Genomic DNA, 21,315 nt, shown 5'->3' with positions numbered 1-21,315 from the left:
TGAATGGATGATCATGCCATTAAATGTGTAACAGAGCAACAAATTTGTACTTAGAGATATGCAAATATGTAACTTATTTATTTCTGGCTCATCTGCTTTTTCTCACAAGCTGCTACTTACTGATTAGTGGAATGCAGTGGGGTTGGGGGGCGGATGGCAGCAGGCAAAGAGAAAATTTAAAATCTGATCCAGTTGAATGCTTAAACTTAATCTAATCATATAAAGTAGTAGTTTATTCAGGTGCTCAGACTTGAGTCCTTGACCTCTCTCTTTTACTCCTTTCCAACATTGAGTCTGTGTGTCTTGTGATGGCAAGGATGAGGATGCCTTGGATATTGATGCAGTTGTTATTCATGCTAATTGGGACAGGGTAATCTTCCCTCACTGCCTACCCTGATGGTTTCTGGTGATGATGTTTGTGTCTAGTAATTTTCTTTTTTTTTTTTTTTTTTGGAGAAGAGGATTCCCTTGCTGAACTGGTCTCACATCAGGTCCCACTAATTTCTATAGATGTCTCTGAGGTCTGCTGTGGTCCTTATTCAGTACTAGCCAAGGAAACCTGCTCTTCAGCCCTATTGTAGAGCTATATATTCCTAGAGTAGTGATCACCCTGTTCCTGCCACGAACTTCCAAGCTGTTTCTGAGTTGCCATCTACATCATATAGGAATCGAAGAGTAGCTCAGGAAAATGTAACCATATGGTCTTCCTCATTTTGACTTTGTTGAGTAACCATATTGATGGGGCTACATACCAGGTGATATCTACAGAAGATACCTTTCCAAATTCCAAATGAGTAGTCGGGAACAAAGATCTCTCTCTGACAAAACTCAGAAAAGGAAAATATGTCTCTCTCTCCTCCTTTGCCTTCCCACATTCTCCTGGAGCCAAAACAAACAAACAAAACCTCTGTGCTTATCTTTACTTCCCCTGTGTTATATTCTCATCCTTCTAACATCTAGTAAAAGCCTTATGGTAATACATGGAAAGTGTCTTTTCTATCACAGGACAGCTTTGTGTGCTAGGTGCTCCAGACTCAACTTGTGAAATGTTAAAAGTTGGAAACAAGGAAAATAGAAAATATTATTTTAAGGCATTCAGCCTTTGGGCATACAGACACCTGAGGCTGAACAGGCAAAGTCCTCATATTCAAAGAGGCAAGATAGAAAACCATTTTACTAATTTTCAAATTTTGCCTCATTACAGTGGAGGTGGGGAAGAGTAGGAGGAAAGCAGTTTAGGATTAGCAGGAGGGATTTTGAGACTTTGGCTTTGGGTGCATAAAGTTTAAGACACCAAATAGAAATGCAAAGAGCTATCATTAGGTAGGGCAATCAGAAGGTCAGTGATGGAGTGAGAACAGGTGATATAATTTAGGATCGTTAGAATACAGATCTCTCAAAACCATACCATTAAATGGAAATTAATCAGTCTGCTCCTGAAAGACTTTTAGGTAAACAATGAAATTAAAGCAGAAATCAAGAAATTCTTTGAAACTAATGAAAACCGTGATACAATATACAAAAATCTCTGGGATACAGCTAAAGCAGTGTTAAGAGGAAAGTTTATAGCACTAAATACCTACATTAAAAAGTTAGAAAAATATCTGATTAACAGCATAACATCGCACCTAGAGGAACTAGAAAAACAGGAGCAAAACAACCCAAAAGCTGAAATAACCAAAATCAGAGCTGAACTAAACAAAATGGAGATGAGAATAAAGCATACAAAAGATCAACAAAACCAAAACTTCATTTATTGAAAAACATACAAAAGATCAACAAAACCAAAACTTCATTTATTGAAAGAATAAATAAGATTTACAGACCACTAGCTAGACTAATAAAGAAAAACAGGGAGATGATCCAAATAAACACATTCAGAAATGACAAAGGGGATGTTACCATCAATACCACAGAAATACAAAAAACCTCAGAGACTGTTACGAACACCTCTCTGCACACGAACCAGAAAACCTAGAAGAAATTCATAAATTCCTGGAAACATACATAAATTCCTGGAAACAGACTGAACCAGGAAGAAACTGAAACCCCGAACAGACCAATAATGAGTTCTGAAATTGAATCAGTAATTTAGAAACCTACCAACCAGAAAAAGCCTAGGATCAGATTGACAGCGTTATTCTACCAGAGATATAAAGAAGAGCTGGTACCAATCCTACTGAAACCATTCCAAAAAATTGAGTAGGAGGAATTCCTCCCTTATTCATTATATGAGGCCAGCATCATTCTGATATACAACAAAAAGAGAAGACTTCAGGTCAATATCCCTGTTGAACATAGATGCAAAAATCTGTAACAAAATACTAGCAAACTGAATTTAGCAGCACATCAAAAAGCTAATCCATCACGATCAAGTAGGCTTTTTTCCTGGGATGCAAGATTGGTTCAACATATGCAAATTAACAAATGTGATTAATCACATAAATAGAACTAAAAACAAAAAACATGCAATCATCTCAATAGGTGCAGAAAAAGCTTTCAGTAAAATTCAACATGCCTTCATGTTAACCCTCAACAAACTTGACATTGAAAGTACATACCTCAAAATAACAACTGTCATCTATGACAAAGCCACAGCCAATGTTATACCTAATAGGCAAAAGCTGGAAACATTCCCCCTGAGAGATGGAACTCTCACCACTCCTACTTAATATAGTACTGGAACTCTCAGTCAGAGCAATCAGACGAGAGAAAGAAATAAAAGGCGTCCAAATAGGAGAAGAGGAAGTCAAACTCTTTGCAGATTATATGATTCTACACCTAGAAAACCCCATAGTCTCTGCTCAAAGGCTTCTAGATCTGATAAACAACTTCAGCAAAGTTTCAGAATACAAAATCAATGTACAAAAATTAATAGCATTTCTATACACCAATAACATCCCAGCTGAGAAACAAATCAAGAATTTAATGCCACTCATAATAGCCACAAAAAGAATAAAATACCTAGGAATATTTGGGAGGCCAAGGGGGGTGGATCACATGGTTGAGAGATCAAGACCATCCTGGCCAACATGGTGAAACCCCTTCTCTACTAAAAATACAAAAATTAGCTGAGCGTGATGGTGCACATCTGTAGTCCTAGCTACTCAGGAGGCTGAGGCAGGAGAATCGCTTGAACCCAGCAGATGGAGGTTGCAGTGAGCCATGATCGCACCACTGCACTCCAGCCTGGTGACAGAGTGAGACTTTGTCTCAAAAAAAAAAAAAAAAAACTAGGAATGCAGTAACCAGGAAGGTGAAAGATCTCTACAATTAGAATTACAAGAAACTGCTGAAAGAAATCAGACAACACAACAAATGTAAAACCATTCTATGCTCATGGATAGGAAGAATCAATATTGTTTAAATGGACATACTTCTCAAAAGCAATTTAAAGACTCAATGCCAGTCCTATCAGATTACCAAGAACATTTTTCACAGCATTAGCAAAAGCCATTCTGAAATTCTTATGGAACCAAAAAGGAGCCCAAATAGCCAAAGCAATCCTAAGCAAAAAGAATAAGGCTGGAGGCATCCTACTACCTGACTTCAAACTATACTACAAGTAACTAAAACAACATTGTGCTGGTACAAAAACAGTTACACAGACCAATGAAACAGATTAGAGAACCCAGAAATAAAGCCACACAACTACAACTATCTGATCTTTGACAAAGCTGATAATAACAAGCAATGGGGAAAGTTTACCCTATTCAGTCGATGGTGCTGGGATAACTGGCTAGGCGTATGCAGAAGATTGAAACTGGACCCCTACCTTTTACCATATGCAAAAATCAATTTAAGATGGATTAAATACTGAAATGTAAAACCCAAAACTATAAAAACCTTAGAAGAGAACCTAGGGAATAGTATTCTGGACATCAGCCCTTGCAAAGACTTCATGACAAAGATTCCAAAAGCAATTGCATCAAAAACAAAACTTGACAGGTGAACCTAATTAAACTAAAGAGTTTCTGCACAGCAAAAGAAACTGTCAAAAGAGTAAACAGGCAACCTAAGGACAGGAGAAAATATTTGCAAATTATGCATCCAACAAAGGTCTAATATCCAGAATCTGTAAAGAACTTAATAAGCATAAAATGAACAACCCCATTAAAAATGGGTAAAGGACTTGAACATACACTTCTCAAAAGAGACATACATGTGGCCATCAAGTATATGAAAAAATGCTCAATGTCACTAATCATTAGGGAAATGCAAATCAAAACCACAATGAGATACCATCTTATACCAGTCAGAATGGCTGTTATTAAAAAGTCAAAAAATAACAGATGCTGGTGAAGTTTCAGAGAAAAGCGAACACTTATACACAGCTAGTGGGAATGTAAATTAGCTCAGCTACTGTGGAAAATAGTCTGGAGATTTCTCAAAGAACTTAAAAAGAACTACCATTCAACCCAGCAATCCCATTACTGCGTATATACCCAAAGGAATATAAACTGTTCTACCATAAAGATGCATGCACATTTATCTTCAGAGCAGCGCCATTCACAATAGCAAAGACGTGGAATCAACCTAGATCTCCATCAACAGTGGACTGGCTTAAAAAAAAAATGTGGTATGTATACATCATGGAATCCTATGCAGCCACAGAAAAAGAACAAGATCATGTCCTTAACAGCAACATGGATGCAGCTAGAGGCCATTATCCTAAGCAAATTAATGTGGGAACAGAAAACCAAATACCACATGTTCTCCATAAGTTGGAGCTAAACCTTGAGTACACATGGACACAAAGAAGGGAGCAATTAACATCAGGGCCTGCTTGAGAGTGAAGGGTGGGAGGAGGGTGAGGATTGAAAAACTGCTTATCGGGTATTGTGCTGATTACCTAGGTAACAAAATTATCTGTATACCAAATCCATGTAACACATAATTTACCCACATAACAAACCTGCAAATGTGCCCCTTGAACCTAAAATAAAAGTTAGACAGAAAAAAAAATCATAATAACAACTGTGGTTACTGTGGCATGCATCTGTACCTCCAGTAACTCGAGAGGCTGAGGTGAGTGAATTGCTTGTTCCTAGGAGTTCAAGTCCCGCCTGGGCATCATAGCAAGACAGTGTCTCTAAATACATAAATAAAAGTGATATACAAAAATAGGTTCCATTCTTTTTCACCAGCAACAAGCAGTTAGATATTTTAAAATGCAATTTCCAACACAATTAGCCACAAAATTAAGTATCTAGCAATACATCTAAACAAAATATTTATAAAAATGGTGTGGAAAATTTTTACAATTAAAGAAATTATAATCGTTTATTAAAGAACTAAATAAATTGACAGGTATTTTATATTCACGATAGGAAAACTCAATGTTATAAAATTATCAATCTTCTAAATTAGTCAATACATTTAATACAATTTCAGCCAAAATCCTGATGGGATTTTTAATAAAATTTGATTGATAAAAAGTGATTTTAAGATTTGTGTGGAAAACCAAAGGGCCAACATTAAGACACCTTTAAAGGATAAGTTGTGCAGAGGTGGGATGGTTGTGGGGGAGGTGGAAGAGAGAACTTGACCTATCTAATATAACTTATTATTGAAGCTAGAGTAATTAAATTAGTGTCATACTCATTCACAAATAAACAAACAGACCAATGGAAACTGAAGATAACATAGAATCAGATATAAGTATATTTTGAAACTTGATTTTTGACAAATTGATTATGCACTGCAGATCTATAAGGAAATGAACTATTTAATAAATGTTACTAGTACAATTGGTTATCCAAATGGAAAAAAAAAATACTCTCCCTCACACAAATGCGCACGTGCACGAACACACACAAACACATATCCTGCAAAATTAAATTCCAATTTGATTAAAGGCTTAACTGTTAAAATCAAAATCTTAAAACTCTTGGGAGAATATTTAAGATAATATTTTATGACCTTGTAAGGAAAGGGCAAGCAGTAAAGAGTTCTTAAGACAAAACACTAAAAGAAACAGAAAGAAAATATTAATAACTTTAACTGCATTAAAATTGCAAACTTCTGTTAGCCCAAAGCCATAATAAACAACGTGAGAAAATAAGATACAGGCTGGGAGAAGAGATTTGTGATATATAGAATGAAAAAATACAAGTATGTATAAAAACATATATATGTAACTCAATAAGGACAGCCTTAATGGGCACAAGATAGGAACCAGAAATTCACATATAGATATAGATGTCCGATAACTTTACGAGTAGCTATTCATTTTTCCATAATAACCAATAACATAAATTGAAATGGTAATATCATTCTGCAGCCATTTTAAGTCTCATACAAACAAGCATTACAGGAAATATGGAGTAAGTGGAACTTTTAAACATTGCCTTTGAGGATGTAAATTGGCAAAATCACTTTGGAGAACAGTTTGGCAAATATCTGGTATGCTTGAAGATGCATATATCCTAAAACCCAGCAGTTCAATTCCAGGGTACGTACCCTATAAAAACTCTTGACATGAGCACATAGAGACATGTACAGGGTGTTTATTCCAGCATTGTCTGTAATAGCAAAAGAAAACTACCAAAACTTTAGCCAATGGGGAAAAATACTTAAGTTGTGGTTTGATAATAACATGGAATTCTGTAGCAGTTTTTTTTTTTTAAGTAAATGAATTAAAGACACAGTAATTTCAAAACAAAAATGTGTTAAAAAGAAGTTTCAGGAGAACACATAAAGTATGATACTACTTTTTTAAAATTTTTAAAGATGTAAAATAACTACATATTGTTTGGGGATACAAATGGAGTAAAATTATTAAGAAATGTATGGGAACAATAAAATTCAAGACAATGGCTGCACCTGAGTAGGGAAAAAGGGTGATGAGTTTGGAAATTATGTGTTTAATGTGGGGCTTCAATTATATGTGTGTGTGTATATATATATAGATATATATATGTAGATATATATACACACACACATATACATACACATATATTGGTTCTATCTCTTAAAGTAGGTGGTAGGTAAATGGGCTTTCATTGTACCCTTTAGCATCTTTATGTGTACTTAAATATTGTGTAAGACACTTCTAATAAACAGCAGAGGTTAATAACTACTAACATATTTTGAGCTCTTCATTATAAGTCTAGTTTTTCTAAACTTTCTAAACTTTACATGCATTCTCTCATTTGCTCTTAGTCTTTGAAGAGATTCTTTTATACCTCTTTAACAGGAATCTGAGGCCTTTAGAAATTAAATAATCTACCTATGGCCATATAGGTGTTAGGTGCCAGAGCCAGAATATGAAATGGGAGCAGTCTGACTTTTAAAAGCTCATACCTTTAATCTCTGTGAAGATTAATCAGCCTCTTTTTGAAAGGCCTCAATTAACTTCAAAGAATTCTTCATGCTAGTGCAACTACCATTTCTACCTCTGGATGCAGCTATAACTACAGCAATAGAGCACAACAGCTTTGGCTTCTAAATTCAGTGATTTTCTGAAGCTAGAAGAGCATTTGCTCAGGAGCACAGGGTATGAGTCATTTCCTTAGGTATCTGTTTATTCGTTCAACAAATATTTATCTAGAGCCTACATAGCACAGTGGTAAACCACAAGTTATTTCTTGTCTACATCATTTTTGCAGTTTGCCAAGCTTTTGGGACACAAATTTGAGATTTCCATTTTCATTTCCAGCGAAGGCGGGGAATGTTGTGATTAATTATTAGCCATTTTAGAACTTGCGACCTGGCTTACTGTGGAACTCACTTAAGCCTAACCATTGTTTACCTGAAAATTCACATGGTACCCCACCTTCACTAGAAAAAAAAAAAAAGGTATCTTGAAAAATTTTAATCTACTTCTAGCTAAACAAAGGACAAATGGAAATGAAAATATTATTTTTAAGTTTTATGTGATTACCTCCTTTTTCTCTCTGTATTTCCTTCTTTTTTTCCCCACAGAACGAAGAATATCTCTTTAACTCTTTCTACTCCAGTGAGATTTTGAGATGTTCCTTGACCACGTATTAGATACCTTGAAATTTTCCTTGACCATGTACTACATGTATTTTATACTCTGTACTTCCTTTTGTATGTGTGTGGAGACTTCATTGGATAGGCAGGAGTTCTGTACTTTCCACAAGATGCTGAGCTCCCAGTAGCTGATAGAAATGCTGAAATTGATGCATTGGGGTTTATACTTGTTTATTTTTGTTAAACATTTTTTACAACCTGTGACATAGAAGGCATGGGTTAACTTTAATTACATTCTCTGTAATTAAAATGGGTATACTGAATCTAAGTAAGGTTCCACCTAGAATAATGAACAGTGTAATTACGACTGTCTTGGCCAGTTTGTGCATGTGAACTTTATAGCTAATAACAGCTGTGCCTCTAAGTCATTGTGACCTCTTTTTAAATGATGCAAACCTAATAATGTGAAAAGTAGCCCTCATTTTTACTTCTTGTCCAATCCAATCCAGTGATTATCTGATAGAAGTATTCAAATACTCCATCTCATCTTTTCTTTAATCATTTATTTCCTTTTTTATATTGAATATTTTAGGGACCTGAAGGAATTGTGGGAATTCCAGGGCAAAGAGGTCGTGCAGGAAAAAAGGTAATTTTTTACATTTTCTTATGCAGGTTTTCTTTCTTCTGATGTATCCAGAGCTCCATAGACTGCTGTAATGTTTTTATTTGGACTAGATAGTAAAGTGGTAAATAATTATACATGTTGCTTTAAAAGATACATTTATATAAATTAATATTTAATTTCAGTTAGGAGTACTTATTATCTTGATTATTTGAAGGCAAATTTTCCATTTTGTAGTTTGTAGAAAATCTTGGCTTTTCTTTCTTTCTCTTGTTTTCCAGAAATTCTTTTAGTAGACCATGGGCAAGAAGAAAGATAAAAGGAAAATACTATACCATTTGTGCTATTCAATAATAATTTTAGTAAAGTATTTGAGGGAAAAGAATGTAACTATAATTATTTGTTGTTAATGTGTTTTTCTAAGTTGATTTTATTTTTTCCAAATATTAAGAACTTCAAATCAAGAATATTTTTATTTGCTTACTTTATTTTTTACTAATAGTTGGTTGTATATTTATAAAATTTTAATACATTATAATGAAAATTTGTATTTATATAAATATAGAATCAATAGTCTATTCAAATATTGATGAAACATAAAAATGGTTTTCCCTTTGGACTATGACAGTTTTGAATTATTTATTGTAATTAACTTCAAGTCACACATATTTTGATTTTCAGAATCCAATTCTAGCATTTCTGCTGATATATACCTAGTCAGTCTTTCTCAGAATTTTTAGACAGTAGATAGGGATAATAAATAATGAAGAGAAACTAATGAGGTAATGTTTAATTGCCATTCTTATCTATTAAAAATAATTTCAATATTGAAGTTTTTTTCATCATATAGAGTGTTATGTCTAAAATCAACATTAATAGTGAGACAGTGCAAGTCTTTGTATAATAACAACCTGCACCACTGGAAAAATAAAATAAAGCCTCTTAACTGTTATAAATCCCAAAAATTTCCTATCCAACTGTGTTCACAGTAGTTTTTCTTTGTGTCTTCTTGCTTATTAGTAATAGAACAGGTTGGTTCTCACTTAAGAAATGAAAAATAACACAGTGTTGTTTAAGAGCAGCTGTATTTTGGTGCTAAAGAAAGGTCAGTTTGTCAGCGGGGTGTGGTGGCTCACACCTGTAATCCCAGCACTTTGGGAAGCCAAGGTGGAAGGATCACTTGAGGTCAGGAGATCGAAACCAGCCTGGCCAACATGGTGAAACCCTGTCTCTACTAAAAATACAGAAAAATTAGCCAGGCGTGGTGGCGGGCGCCTGTAATCCCAGCTACTTGGGAGGCTGAGGCAGGAGAATTGCTTGAACTTGGGGGGCAGAGGTTGCAGTGAGCCGAGATCACACCACTGCACTCCAGCCTAGGTGATAGAGTGAGACTGAGTCTCAAAAAAAAAACAACAAAAAAGAAAGGTCAGTTTGTCTAATAGAAAGCAGAAGACAGTTAGTTTTCAGAAAGATGTAAAATGATGTAAAAATGTTACAGATTTTTCAAGGTGCCCTCCAGGCCAATGAGTGATGATCCTGAATGTACAGAACTGCACACTGGTGCTCTTTTTGTATTGAACAGACCTTTTTGCATTGAAATTCTCTATAGAAATAGACTTTTCAAAGACCTTATTATTTCTTATAGTAACAATACATACATGCATATTTACATACATATATAGCAAAATTCAAAAGTTAAAAAAAAATGGTTATTTGGAATTCAGCATGAGCACCAGATACCCCCTGCTTGTTTGGTCAAAAATTTTTTTTATCTTTTTCCAAAATTACTTTTATTTTTTAAAATAACTTATGTGGTGATGGCATGTTATTATTGTTAGTGGTGGTCTGTAATACTGTTAACTAAATATTCCTCAGGAGCTATTCAGGAATATGATATAGTTAATTAATCTAAGTATAAATTTTTTTCTTATGTTTCTCTCTTAATAATGTCTTCCACAGGGTGATAAAGGACAAATAGGACCCACAGGAGAAGTTGGAAGCAGAGGTTCTCCTGGAAAAATTGGGAAAAGTGGTCCTAAGGGTGCCAGAGGAACTAGAGGTGCTGTGGTCAGTATTTGATTTACTTCCAGAAGTGAGTCACTGTGGATGGGAAAGAAATGTATCCATGCCCTTAAAGTTTCATCCCTTGATTAGCTTTACAGAGAAGGCAATAGTTCCATTGAAAATAATCTACCTCCATGGGATGTGGAGAATTGTAAGCATTCCACAGTACTTAAATGGCTTAGTGGTTTCTGGACATGAAAAAGGAAAGAGAAAAAAAAATGAAAATGGAAATAAAATATGAAATGAGGTTTTAAAAAATAAGATTATAACTCCTAACCAAAGTAGGAAATTTTATATGGCCAGCACTTAAAATTGGGATTTAGTATCTGTATAAAACTATGCTGTCATGGTTGACAAATTGCTTTGAAAATCAGGTTTACTTGAAATGGATTTTCTTTCTCTGGTTGGAAACAAACCTGCTTTATCTGGATATTATTTTTCTAACCAATTGTGATAAATCTATCATCTAATTTTATCTTCAGTCTTTCTCAGGAACTTTGCATGATGTTAGGAACAAGTATAGCATGATACTTATGAACTCATATATTAGCTGAATTATATTGCAAATATATTTAGACCTGTTCTGAAAGTCACAGCATGAAAGAGATGCAAAATATTTAAAAGATTATCTAATTGAGTCTTCTGTTTCATAAGCTTTTTTACAAAATGCATGTGTATTTCCATTTAGTGTAGTCTCCATTTAAATGTCACAAGTACTAGACTTCACTAAGGCTTTTTAGAGATCATCGCATAATCCATTTGTTGTCTGAGGAAAGTTTGCCTCAGGCTCATTTCGGTATTCCATTCCTTACTGTGATCTAGGCCTTTCTTACTTTCTTTTATTTAAATTACTAGCATTTCTCTGTCTTTGACCTGTGTACAAAAACATTTTATAATGTTATTAATTTTTAAATTTGACATGTTCCCAACCTACCTTCCCAAGAGGTTTCACCAAATTTACACTCCCACCATCAACATTTCATATCACTTCTTTTGATGTTTGCCAATCTGATAAGTGAGAATGTGTATTGCATTTTTTCTTTCTATTTACACTTTCCCAGTTGCACTTTTTTCTTTATGGAAGTTGCCTGTTCATATATACTGAACATTGAATTGTTGCCTTTTTCTTATTGATTTGCAATCACTCCTTATATACTTAAAAAATTAATACATTTTTGTTAAATATGTAACAAAATATATTACAAATGTTTTCCTTTCTGTAATTTATCTTTTAATATTGTATATCCTTTGCTGTATAGATCATTTTAATTTTTATATGGTCAAACTTGTCGGTCTTTTCCCTTGTAGTTTCTGTGTTTTATTTTACTAGAAATGCCTTCCCTACCTAAAGGATCTAAGAATATTCTTCCATATTCTTCTAATACTTTTATAACTTTATTTTTACCCTTAACTCTTTAAGACATGTGGAGGTTTTTATGGATTTTTGTGGGGTTTTTTTCATGTAAGGTGTAGAAGACTAATTTTATTTTTTCCAAACTTACAGACAGTTGTTCCACTTCCATTTATTGAGTGGTCAGTCTGTTTTCTGCTTTTTTGAAATGCTACTCTTACCATAAACTGAATTCTCAAATATTCATTGGTCTGTTCTTATTCTACTTTATTCTCTGAATCTAGTAGTCTATTTCTGGGTCAATACCACACTATTTTACTTACTGTACTATTGTGATAGTTTCTGTTAGGGCAAATACTTCATAATTCATTTTATAAGAATGTTTGGCTCTTGCTATGATCTCCTCTGTCTTTTTTCTGTTTTGTTTTGTTTTGATCTCCTCTTTCATGTGAACTTTCTATTTCCTTCAATGCTGAATCTTTCTATAAACACCTTATGTCTTTTTATTTACTCATATCTGCTTACATATTCATCAATAAAATATTTCCCTTATCTCTGTTCTTTAATCTTTCTTGTTAAGTTTATTCTTAGTATTTTTGTTTTTTGTTTTGTTTTTGTTTTGCTTTGCTTTTGAGTTTTATTCTCAGTGTTAATATAATCCTTTTTCTGTTACATCAACTTAGTGGTGCTGTTGGTGCCATTATATTTTGATCTTATATCCACTTTAGCGAATGTAGATGATTCTCATAGGGATTCTTTAGGTAAATAATATTGCCTCCCCTTATTTGCTTGTCTGAATTGCTACATTGATTAGAACTTCTACTATAGCAGTGAATAGAAGTCATGATGAAGAAAACCTTGTCTTTTGGGCCTGTCTTTAGTGAAAATGCTTCTAATGCTTATAATGTCAAGTGTTGTTTACAGTTGTTTTTTAGATATACCATTTATTTGTTTAAAGAAATTTCTTTTCGTTCTTAAATGAGAGTTTTGACCAAGAGTAGATGTTGAATTTTATCAAATCCTTTTACAGTATTTGTTTAGATAATCCCATGCTTTCTCTCCTTTGTTTGTAAATATAAGAAAATTCATTAGTAGATTTCCAAAAGTTGAATCAACCATGAGTTCCTAGGATAAATCTTAAGTATAATTATATTATTATTTTAATGCAAATGGATTTCATTTTTTAACATTTTATTTAAGAGTTTTATTTTAGCTTATTGAATTTAGTTTACCTTAAAAGTTTTGCATTTGTATTTGTAAGCAAAGTAGGCCTATTTCTTCATTCCATCGTTCTTCATTCCATCTTTTTTTTAATGTTTACTATCACTAATTGGATTTAGGTATAAGTGTTAAACAAGTCATATAAAATGGGTTGGTAAATTTTTCGTATTTTTCTGTGCTCTGTAACAGTATGGGACATAGATATTGTGTCTGTTCTTCAAAGGTTTTATAAAACTTGCTATTAAAACAATCTGAGCCGATTGTTATTTTATTAGCAGTAGATCTTTGGCTTTCTTTTCAAATTTTGTATCTTCTGGAATACATTTTTGAAATTTTTCTTAAAAATTATTTATTTCATCTAGATTTTCATATTTAGTAAGTGAAACTTGAAATTACTATTTTCTTATAATTAAATGTTTTTCCTGTGGTTATGTCCTTCTTGTTTCTAATGTTGTTTTATCGTGTCTGCTCTTTACCGTGATCAGATTTGCCAAATATTTTGTTATTTTATTAGTCAGTTCAAAGTGTCTACTTGGTTTTTCACTCAACTTTTTAAAATGGTTTTCTGATTCACTAATTTATGCTTTAATATTAATCTCTTCTTGAATTAAATGTCTGGCCCATTTATGTAATTTATTTAATAAATACATTATGAAGCTAACTGTTTCCTTTTGAGTGCCACTTTGGCCATATTCCCATATTTTTATGTTTGTGTTTTTACCATCATTTACTTATGAATAGCTTGCAATTTCAGATTTTATTTTCTTCTAAATAAGAGTTATCTTAAAGGATCTTTCTTTTTAAGTAGATTTTTAATTTTTATTGCTCATTTTTAATTACATTGCATTATAGCCAGAGGATGTGACGTATATGATTTCTGCTTTGAGGAAATTTACTAAAATCTTCTTTGAGGCCTAATATACTCAAGTTTTGTCAAAAGATTATGCATTCGTTTTTCTCTCTTCTTTTCTTTCTTTCTTTTTGTTTTTTTGGGGCTAATAAACAGTCCTAAGTATTTCTGTTAAATCAAGTTGTTAGCTAAGCTACTTAAATCCTTATAGCTTTCTTACTGCTTTTTTTTCTTGCTATTTGAGTCATTGATTTCTCAAAACAGAGTTTGAGGTCTGCTTATCATGTTTTCTACCCGCTTATTTTTGGAAGGTTACATATTTTGCATACATATTTTAGGTACCTAAAGGTTCATTTTTTCTTTTATGAATTGCACATTTTATTTCTTGTTATATTGCCTTTAGAGTCACTTGGAGTCAGCAGCAGTCTTTAGCATTGCCTGCTTTTTGCGCAACCGTTTCCACACTCATTCACTTATCTTCTAGGCAAATGCTACCATCAGTTACCCAGCACAAGGAGAATAGGAATACCTGACTCCTTTCCCCAGTTAGTCACCTGAACCTATCTTGCCCCTTCAGTGTCTTGATTTCGGCATTTGAAATTTCCTTGAGACTATTTGGACATCTGCAACAATTTTTTTCTTTGCATATTTTCAGTCCTAATTTTCTATCTCAGATTACAAAATTTTGGTCCACTGATGATGTTTACTTATTTTCCAGTATTGTTATTACAAATAAATACCTTTATTTTCTCTCTCTCTTTTTTGTTGAATGGGACTATTGAAACAAGCATATGTCATTCAGCCATCTTGAGCTAATGAATAGTGAGTAGTTACATTCTATTCTAGATTATTCACCTAGGTAATGGCTGAATTCTTATTAATGTTTTAAAATTAATTTTGTGCAGTTCCTTTTTTAGACTGAAACTTGTTCTTAACTGAATGAGTCTAAATTTACTGATCAATGGTTAATAGTTGCAATGTGAACTTTTTTAGAGCTGGGACTTTATAGAAATCATCAAATACAGTGAAGCAGTATGATTAAATGGGAAATACTATATATGCAGAAACAAGAGACTTGGTTCTAGTATGATATTTGGCAAGTCACATACCTATTCTGTGCCTTAATTTTCTCATCTTCTATTTGTTTTGAGAGTCAAATAGGAGAGTCAATATGGAATCTTTTTGATAATATGAAATATAGGACTTCTTCTGGGGTTTTCTTTGGGTTTTTTTTTTTTTTGCTTTTTTTTTTTTTTTTTTTTTTTTTGCTTTTTCAGTTGAGCAATCTATTCAGTAGGCTAAGGGCATTTGCTGATTAGTCTTTATAGATGGTTTCACCATCTACAAAATATTGATAATAAGAGTAATCATAGAGTAACTATTACATGTACATTGTCAACCATTTCTCTTTTAATAACTTTGACCAGGACTAAAACCATATTCATCAAAGCATCTGAAACTAAAAATGAGTATGGAGTTCTGGATCCTGTAGTGACAATGTCAAAAACTCTCAAGTTGCACTCTCTAATATTCAGTGACCACATCTGGCACAAACTTTGACAGATGTAAACCACATTTCCAATAATTCGTTTTAGGGACCAGCAGGATTCTGACAACTGAAAGTATTTTTTAAATATGATTAAGGATGTTTATATCAGAAGTAAACCAAAAAGACATTTGTTACAGAACTTTTTGTGTTTCAGAAAAAAAAAATAGACAAAAGTTGGGGTGTTATTTTTGGCTTTCCTGCTTCAAACTAGGTAAATTTCAACCGTGAGAAATCTAAAGGTAACAATTTAAATAACAGGAGTACAAGTCTAATGATTTAGACAATTCTCTACTTTCGCTCTCTCACTAATATTTACTTTGTTTTTTAGGGACATTTAGGATTGATGGGACCTGATGGAGAACCAGGAATTCCAGGGTATAGGGTAAGTATTTATAACTGAAAAAATATATTCACATGAAAACATTTTTATTAAAGATGATATCCCAAATATGCAAATTACTATGAAATCTCTCTCATAAACCTTTCTAACATATTTAGGCCTCATCCTCCCAGACAGTGAATCCTATTTTTCATTTCAGAATATTACAATATCTAATACCTAGATAGAGCATGTATAAATGTCTACTTGTCCTTTTGTAGGGCCATCAGGGTCAACCAGGACTCTCTGGATTGCCAGGACCTAAAGGAGAAAAGGTTTGTGTGTATATTGGCTTTTTAATCCTGAAGTTAAACGTTGAGTTCATGAATTATTCCTGAAAGACTGCATGGAAAAATTTTCCAGGAATAAAGGAAGCACTTTTAAAGTTGAAAATTTTACTAATTCCGGAAGAAAAAAATAAATATCAAGGAGCTAAAATTTAAATAAATTATTAAAATATCTTCCACGGGTTGTTTCAAGATTGAGCTGAAATAATATATGTGAAAATATTTGTAGAGCTTTGTAAGAGTAAAATTAATTATTTAAAGAAATTGTAAGGCTCTAGATTAAATGATTAATTTTAGTACATTTATATTAGCGTCTTTGGGGCAGGAGTCAGGATTAAGTGATCTTGACTGTTGCCCAGGTTGGATTCAAACCAATCAAGCAATCCTCTCACCCCAGGCTCCCAAGTAGCAGGTACGACAGTTGCATACCACCGCACCTGTCTCATTGATATTAAAGATTAAAATTTTTTGATGATTTAGGAATAACTACAGCAGTAATCTTAATTTATGGTATCATTGAAACCTGACACTTTTAAGAAAAGTTCTGAGCTGCTTCTTATATAATTAAAGGGGATTGATACTTCCAAGAAGAATCCTGTACAAATTACAACTCTGTATAAAATACCATATGCCTAGTTTCTTACATCAAAGTTTTCCACTTAAAAAAGATAAAATCAAATGCATTTCCTAATATATTTAAAAGTAATAGGTTGTGTATTTTTGAAGTTTATTTATTGAGTTCTATTTATTAATCATTATTTCATTTTAGGGCTACCCAGGAGAGGATAGCACAGTCCTAGGACCACCTGGGCCTCGAGGTGAACCAGTAGGTCTTTTTCTGAAATAATTCTGGTTATTCAAGATAAAATATAATTATATAATAGATTCACAACACCAATTACGTCTCTTCAAAGAGTTTTCTTTTGTTAGTTTTATCACATGGTTTGATAGGACAGTGATATTTATGGTCACAAAATTTAAATGATATTAAAATCTTTAATATGAAAAATACGAAGGTCATATTTTAGCATAATATATAGGGTTCATATAGTGACTTCCCAAATCTAACTTTCTGCATTGAAGGCATGATAGCAACTTTTATAAAGATTATCAGAAAACTTATACATTCTAGACATTTTAGGGTACATATTTCTTTAATTATCACATTCAGATTTATTTCTAAATATTAAAAAAATCTTATCTATGTACTTCTTATAACAGTTTACACACTATTGCCAAGTGATTTCAAAACCCCTCTACTGAGTTATTAGAACCAATAACCTTTAAAGATTACTGATCTGTAGACTTCTTGTTAAACATTTTAAGGACTAACTATAACCATGGTTTCTAAAAAGTAGCTATTATAGCTTTGATTATCTGAATAACTGTCTCTGTGTTCATGTTTGACTAAAACAATGTCTAAAGAACATATGTAAAATAAATGAATTAAATGAAAATTATTAGTTCATAGAAACAAATATTATATAATTGGCTATATTTTCCATTTCTCACATAGTATTATATAGAGAAAAGGAATCCTAAGGCACAAGGATCAGAATATGTAGTCACTCCTGATATTTTGACCTGATTCTTTGGAGATGGCTGAAAGTTATACTTTGTTTTAGAAATGGACAAGAAAGATTCTAATATTTTCTGATTAAATCAAGCCATCTCATATAGAGGCAATAGGTATATAGACATCTAAAAGAATATGTAAGTTTCTTTATCAAATAATATTTTAGTCTCTCTAAACCACTAAGAGAGGGAAACATATGGAAATAATGTAAAAATCTTAAAGCAAATGGAAAAAATTTGGCAAAGGGAGTATAGTAGCGGTTGTTTTTCCCAGATTTAGGTATGCCAGGATTGAAGAATGTCACCTAAAATGTAATAAATATATTAAAAGTCTAGCATAGCAATAGTAGTTTTATCCAGTAGACATGGGACAGGCATGAAACTTAAACCACAAAGATTCTAAATAATTAAAGCAGAGTCAGAGATTATAGTATTGACATTATGTCTCTTACCTTGGTCCACATAAGAATAAGTTAAAATTTGTCAATTAGTGCTCTATAATAAATCCTACGTTTTTCCAATTAATTTCAATTTAAGTTTTTGTTCAGATGGTAGGTCCTGGTGGGTGCTGATATTTCATTTTATAGTAGATAATTTGATGATTTATTATATTAAAGATTTTCTATTAGAAATGTTCAGGAAAAGTAAGTCTGAGTTTATTAGATAATTTTTGGCTTAAGTATTAAAATTAATAAGTGTATTTTTTAGGTTAAATTAAAAATTTTTCAGATTAAACAGTAGACTTTTATTCTGAGACTGTATCTCCCTCTGTTGCCCAGGCTGGAGTGCTGGTTCACTGCAGCCTCGAACACCTGAGCTAAGTGATCCTCCTATCTCCCAAGTAGCTGGGACTGCAGGCTCATGCCACCAGGGCCAGCTAATTTTTATTTATTATTTTTAATTTTTTTTAGAGACAGAGTCTCACTCTGTTGCCTAGACTGGTCTCAAACCCTTGAGCTCAAGCGATTCTCCTACCTCAGCCTCCCAAAGTGCTGGGATTACAGGCATGAGCTAACACACCCAGCTAACAGTAGACTTTTTCATGAAGAATGGTAAAGTAGGATTTACTTTATAAATACCTTTTAAAAGATCACTCAAACATAATCTTTTGTAATTAATGGCATTATGTACTGAACTGTCCTGCTTAAATCTTTTTCAGTCATTTTAAAATTTAGTAAAAACGTAAGTTATTCCAGCATCATTTATAACATACTGTACTAATTGAAACGTTTTGTTGTTTTGTTGTTGCTGTTGCTGTTGTTGTTGTTGTTGTTGTTGTTGTTGTTGTTGTTGTTTGAGACAGAGTCTCACTCTGTTTCCCAGGCTGGAGAACAGTGGTGCAGACATGACTCACGGCAACCTCGACCTCCTGGGCTCAAGTGATCCCTCTGCTTCAGCCTCCCCAGTAGCTGGGACTAGAGTCACATACCACCATGCCTGGCTAATTTTCAAATTATTTGTAGAGACAGGGTCTCACTTTATTGCCCAGGCTGGTCTCAAACTCCTGGGCTCCAGGGATCCTCCTGCCTCAGCCTCCAAAAGTGCTGGACTATAGCTGTGAGCCACCACACTTGGTGAAAATATTCATATTTTTAATTGGGCTGCATTTTTCAATATTTTTCCTAGTAGATTCATTATGAGATTTTTCTTTATATAATTCAATGGTTGGTGTATTTTTATGTTGTTCTTGGTATCATTGAAGTTCAATATTTTGAAATTATTTAATGGAACTAAACAAATCATATATTTGGTTTTTTATTTTTGACAAAAGAATAAACCATATTAATCTTATCACCTGCATTCACATATACTTTGATCCAGCTGTAAAACTGTTTTGTGTGTGGTCTCTGTAGGGTCCAGTGGGGGAACAAGGAGAGAGAGGAGAGCCTGGAGCAGAGGGATATAAGGTAATTGCAAGTTATACCCCTTACTTCTGAATTTAAATAGGGTTCTCTGTGTTTCTGTTCCATTTCAAGTGAAAATAAGCATTATCGAGATAATTAGTAATGTCTTATGTTTTTAATCCTAGAAGAAATGTCTTTCTACGTTCTGTTCCTCCTTCCTAGAATCATCTTTGTCTTTTCCCACTTCTGCTTTTTCTCATCATTCAGATCTCAACTGAAATGTTACCCCTGAGAGGCCTTCTCTAACTGCCCTATCTAAAATAGATCTAGAACAATCAGTCACTCTGGACCATAATACTCAACTTCCTTCATGACATTTTGTGCTATATCATCTTGTCACCTTTTAAATATATTCGTTTCTTTGTTTATTGTTTGTCTTCCTCCACCAAAATGTAGGATCCATGAGAATAAAATCTTGTCTCTCGTTTTCATCATTATACCCCCAGTTTCTAGAACACAAAGTTCCTGGTATATAGTAGGAATTCAATAAAGAGGTGTCAAATAGATGGCTAAATACCTTTATATTCTCAAGGCTTAAGTCAATTCTTATCCTCTTCCATTCCTGAGAGGGATATTATATGACCAACTTAGCTAAAATTAGACTGTGTGTAGAATTATTCAGAGTCATTTTTTAGAATCACATTTGTTTTGAAGATGTTCTGTATTCCTGCCTTATGTCTCTTCCCTCTCTATTTACATTGTCAATTGTTTTACAGAGTTAGAGGTTGTCTCCTGTCTCCCTATTGTTCCTGTCTTATTCCTTTGCTCATAGCATTCTCTATTTGCCTATAATATTATGTAATCTTTGCTTATGTAAATCCTTTATAATTTCACTCAAGTTTCCTTTTCCCCTGACCCACTAACGGTAATCTTGCTCTCTCCTGTAGTCCTGTAATATTATTATTTATTTAAGTCATTCAAGACAAACATTTTACCATCTTCTGTTGCTATTCTTTTTTTTGCTAATTATTTTTAATGTGTAGGTGTCTTAGCTCTCCCAGTTTGCATATGTCTTCTTTCTTTCTTATACAGTGTCTAGTTCTAATCCCTGTACATAATAAGTTTTTAATAATGAATTGATGAGTTAATTGATCTGATACATCTCTCTGTCAAGGTAATATTTCTGTGGTCATGTCTGAAATGCAGATTTATATTACCCAAACTAAATGGACAAGATGATAGATAGATAACTGTCATTAATAAGTTGATTTTTCTCAAGCCAGAGGAATCTGAAAAATTAACTTTCAGTCCCTAAAACTCTCTTTGAAGCAGATGTTGAGAATAGTTCTAAATGTTTGTGAAATTGTTGCGATTACCATTTGTTTTTCTGTTTTCAAAGAAACATTTTTAGCAGGTTATATGTGTTCTGTTTCTAATTTACATAACATTTGTATTTACAAGTGTTTCCTAACCCAAGGAATTGAGTGGATTTATTTGAAATTTACTTTTCTCTGAGTTGAGAAGCCAACCCAACTGCTTCCAGCATAATTTGAGAAGCCTCTTAAAGTTCCTCAGCTTTCTCTGTGCATGACTTCTTCACACAGTCTCAAGAAAACCAGGTTCTTGCAATATCTC

General features: G+C 33.2%; 1 protein-coding gene across 1 annotated transcript in view; it reads left to right on the top strand.

Moving 5' to 3' along the window:
- COL24A1 (collagen type XXIV alpha 1 chain) overlaps window positions 1-21,315 on the top strand; it is a 392,112-nt gene that overhangs the window by 280,129 nt on the left and 90,668 nt on the right. The window contains exons 38-43 of the mRNA XM_025390892.1: window positions 8,531-8,584; window positions 10,520-10,627; window positions 15,924-15,977; window positions 16,196-16,249; window positions 17,031-17,087; window positions 19,690-19,743. Of these exons, the coding sequence (XP_025246677.1) occupies window positions 8,531-8,584; window positions 10,520-10,627; window positions 15,924-15,977; window positions 16,196-16,249; window positions 17,031-17,087; window positions 19,690-19,743 (381 nt within the window). The remainder of the gene's footprint in view (window positions 1-8,530; window positions 8,585-10,519; window positions 10,628-15,923; window positions 15,978-16,195; window positions 16,250-17,030; window positions 17,088-19,689; window positions 19,744-21,315) is intronic.

This window comes from Theropithecus gelada, chromosome 1 (genome assembly GCF_003255815.1).
Source record: "Theropithecus gelada isolate Dixy chromosome 1, Tgel_1.0, whole genome shotgun sequence".
Classification (NCBI taxonomy): Eukaryota; Metazoa; Chordata; class Mammalia; order Primates; family Cercopithecidae; genus Theropithecus; species Theropithecus gelada.
This window is presented reverse-complemented; position numbering and strand designations above follow the sequence as displayed.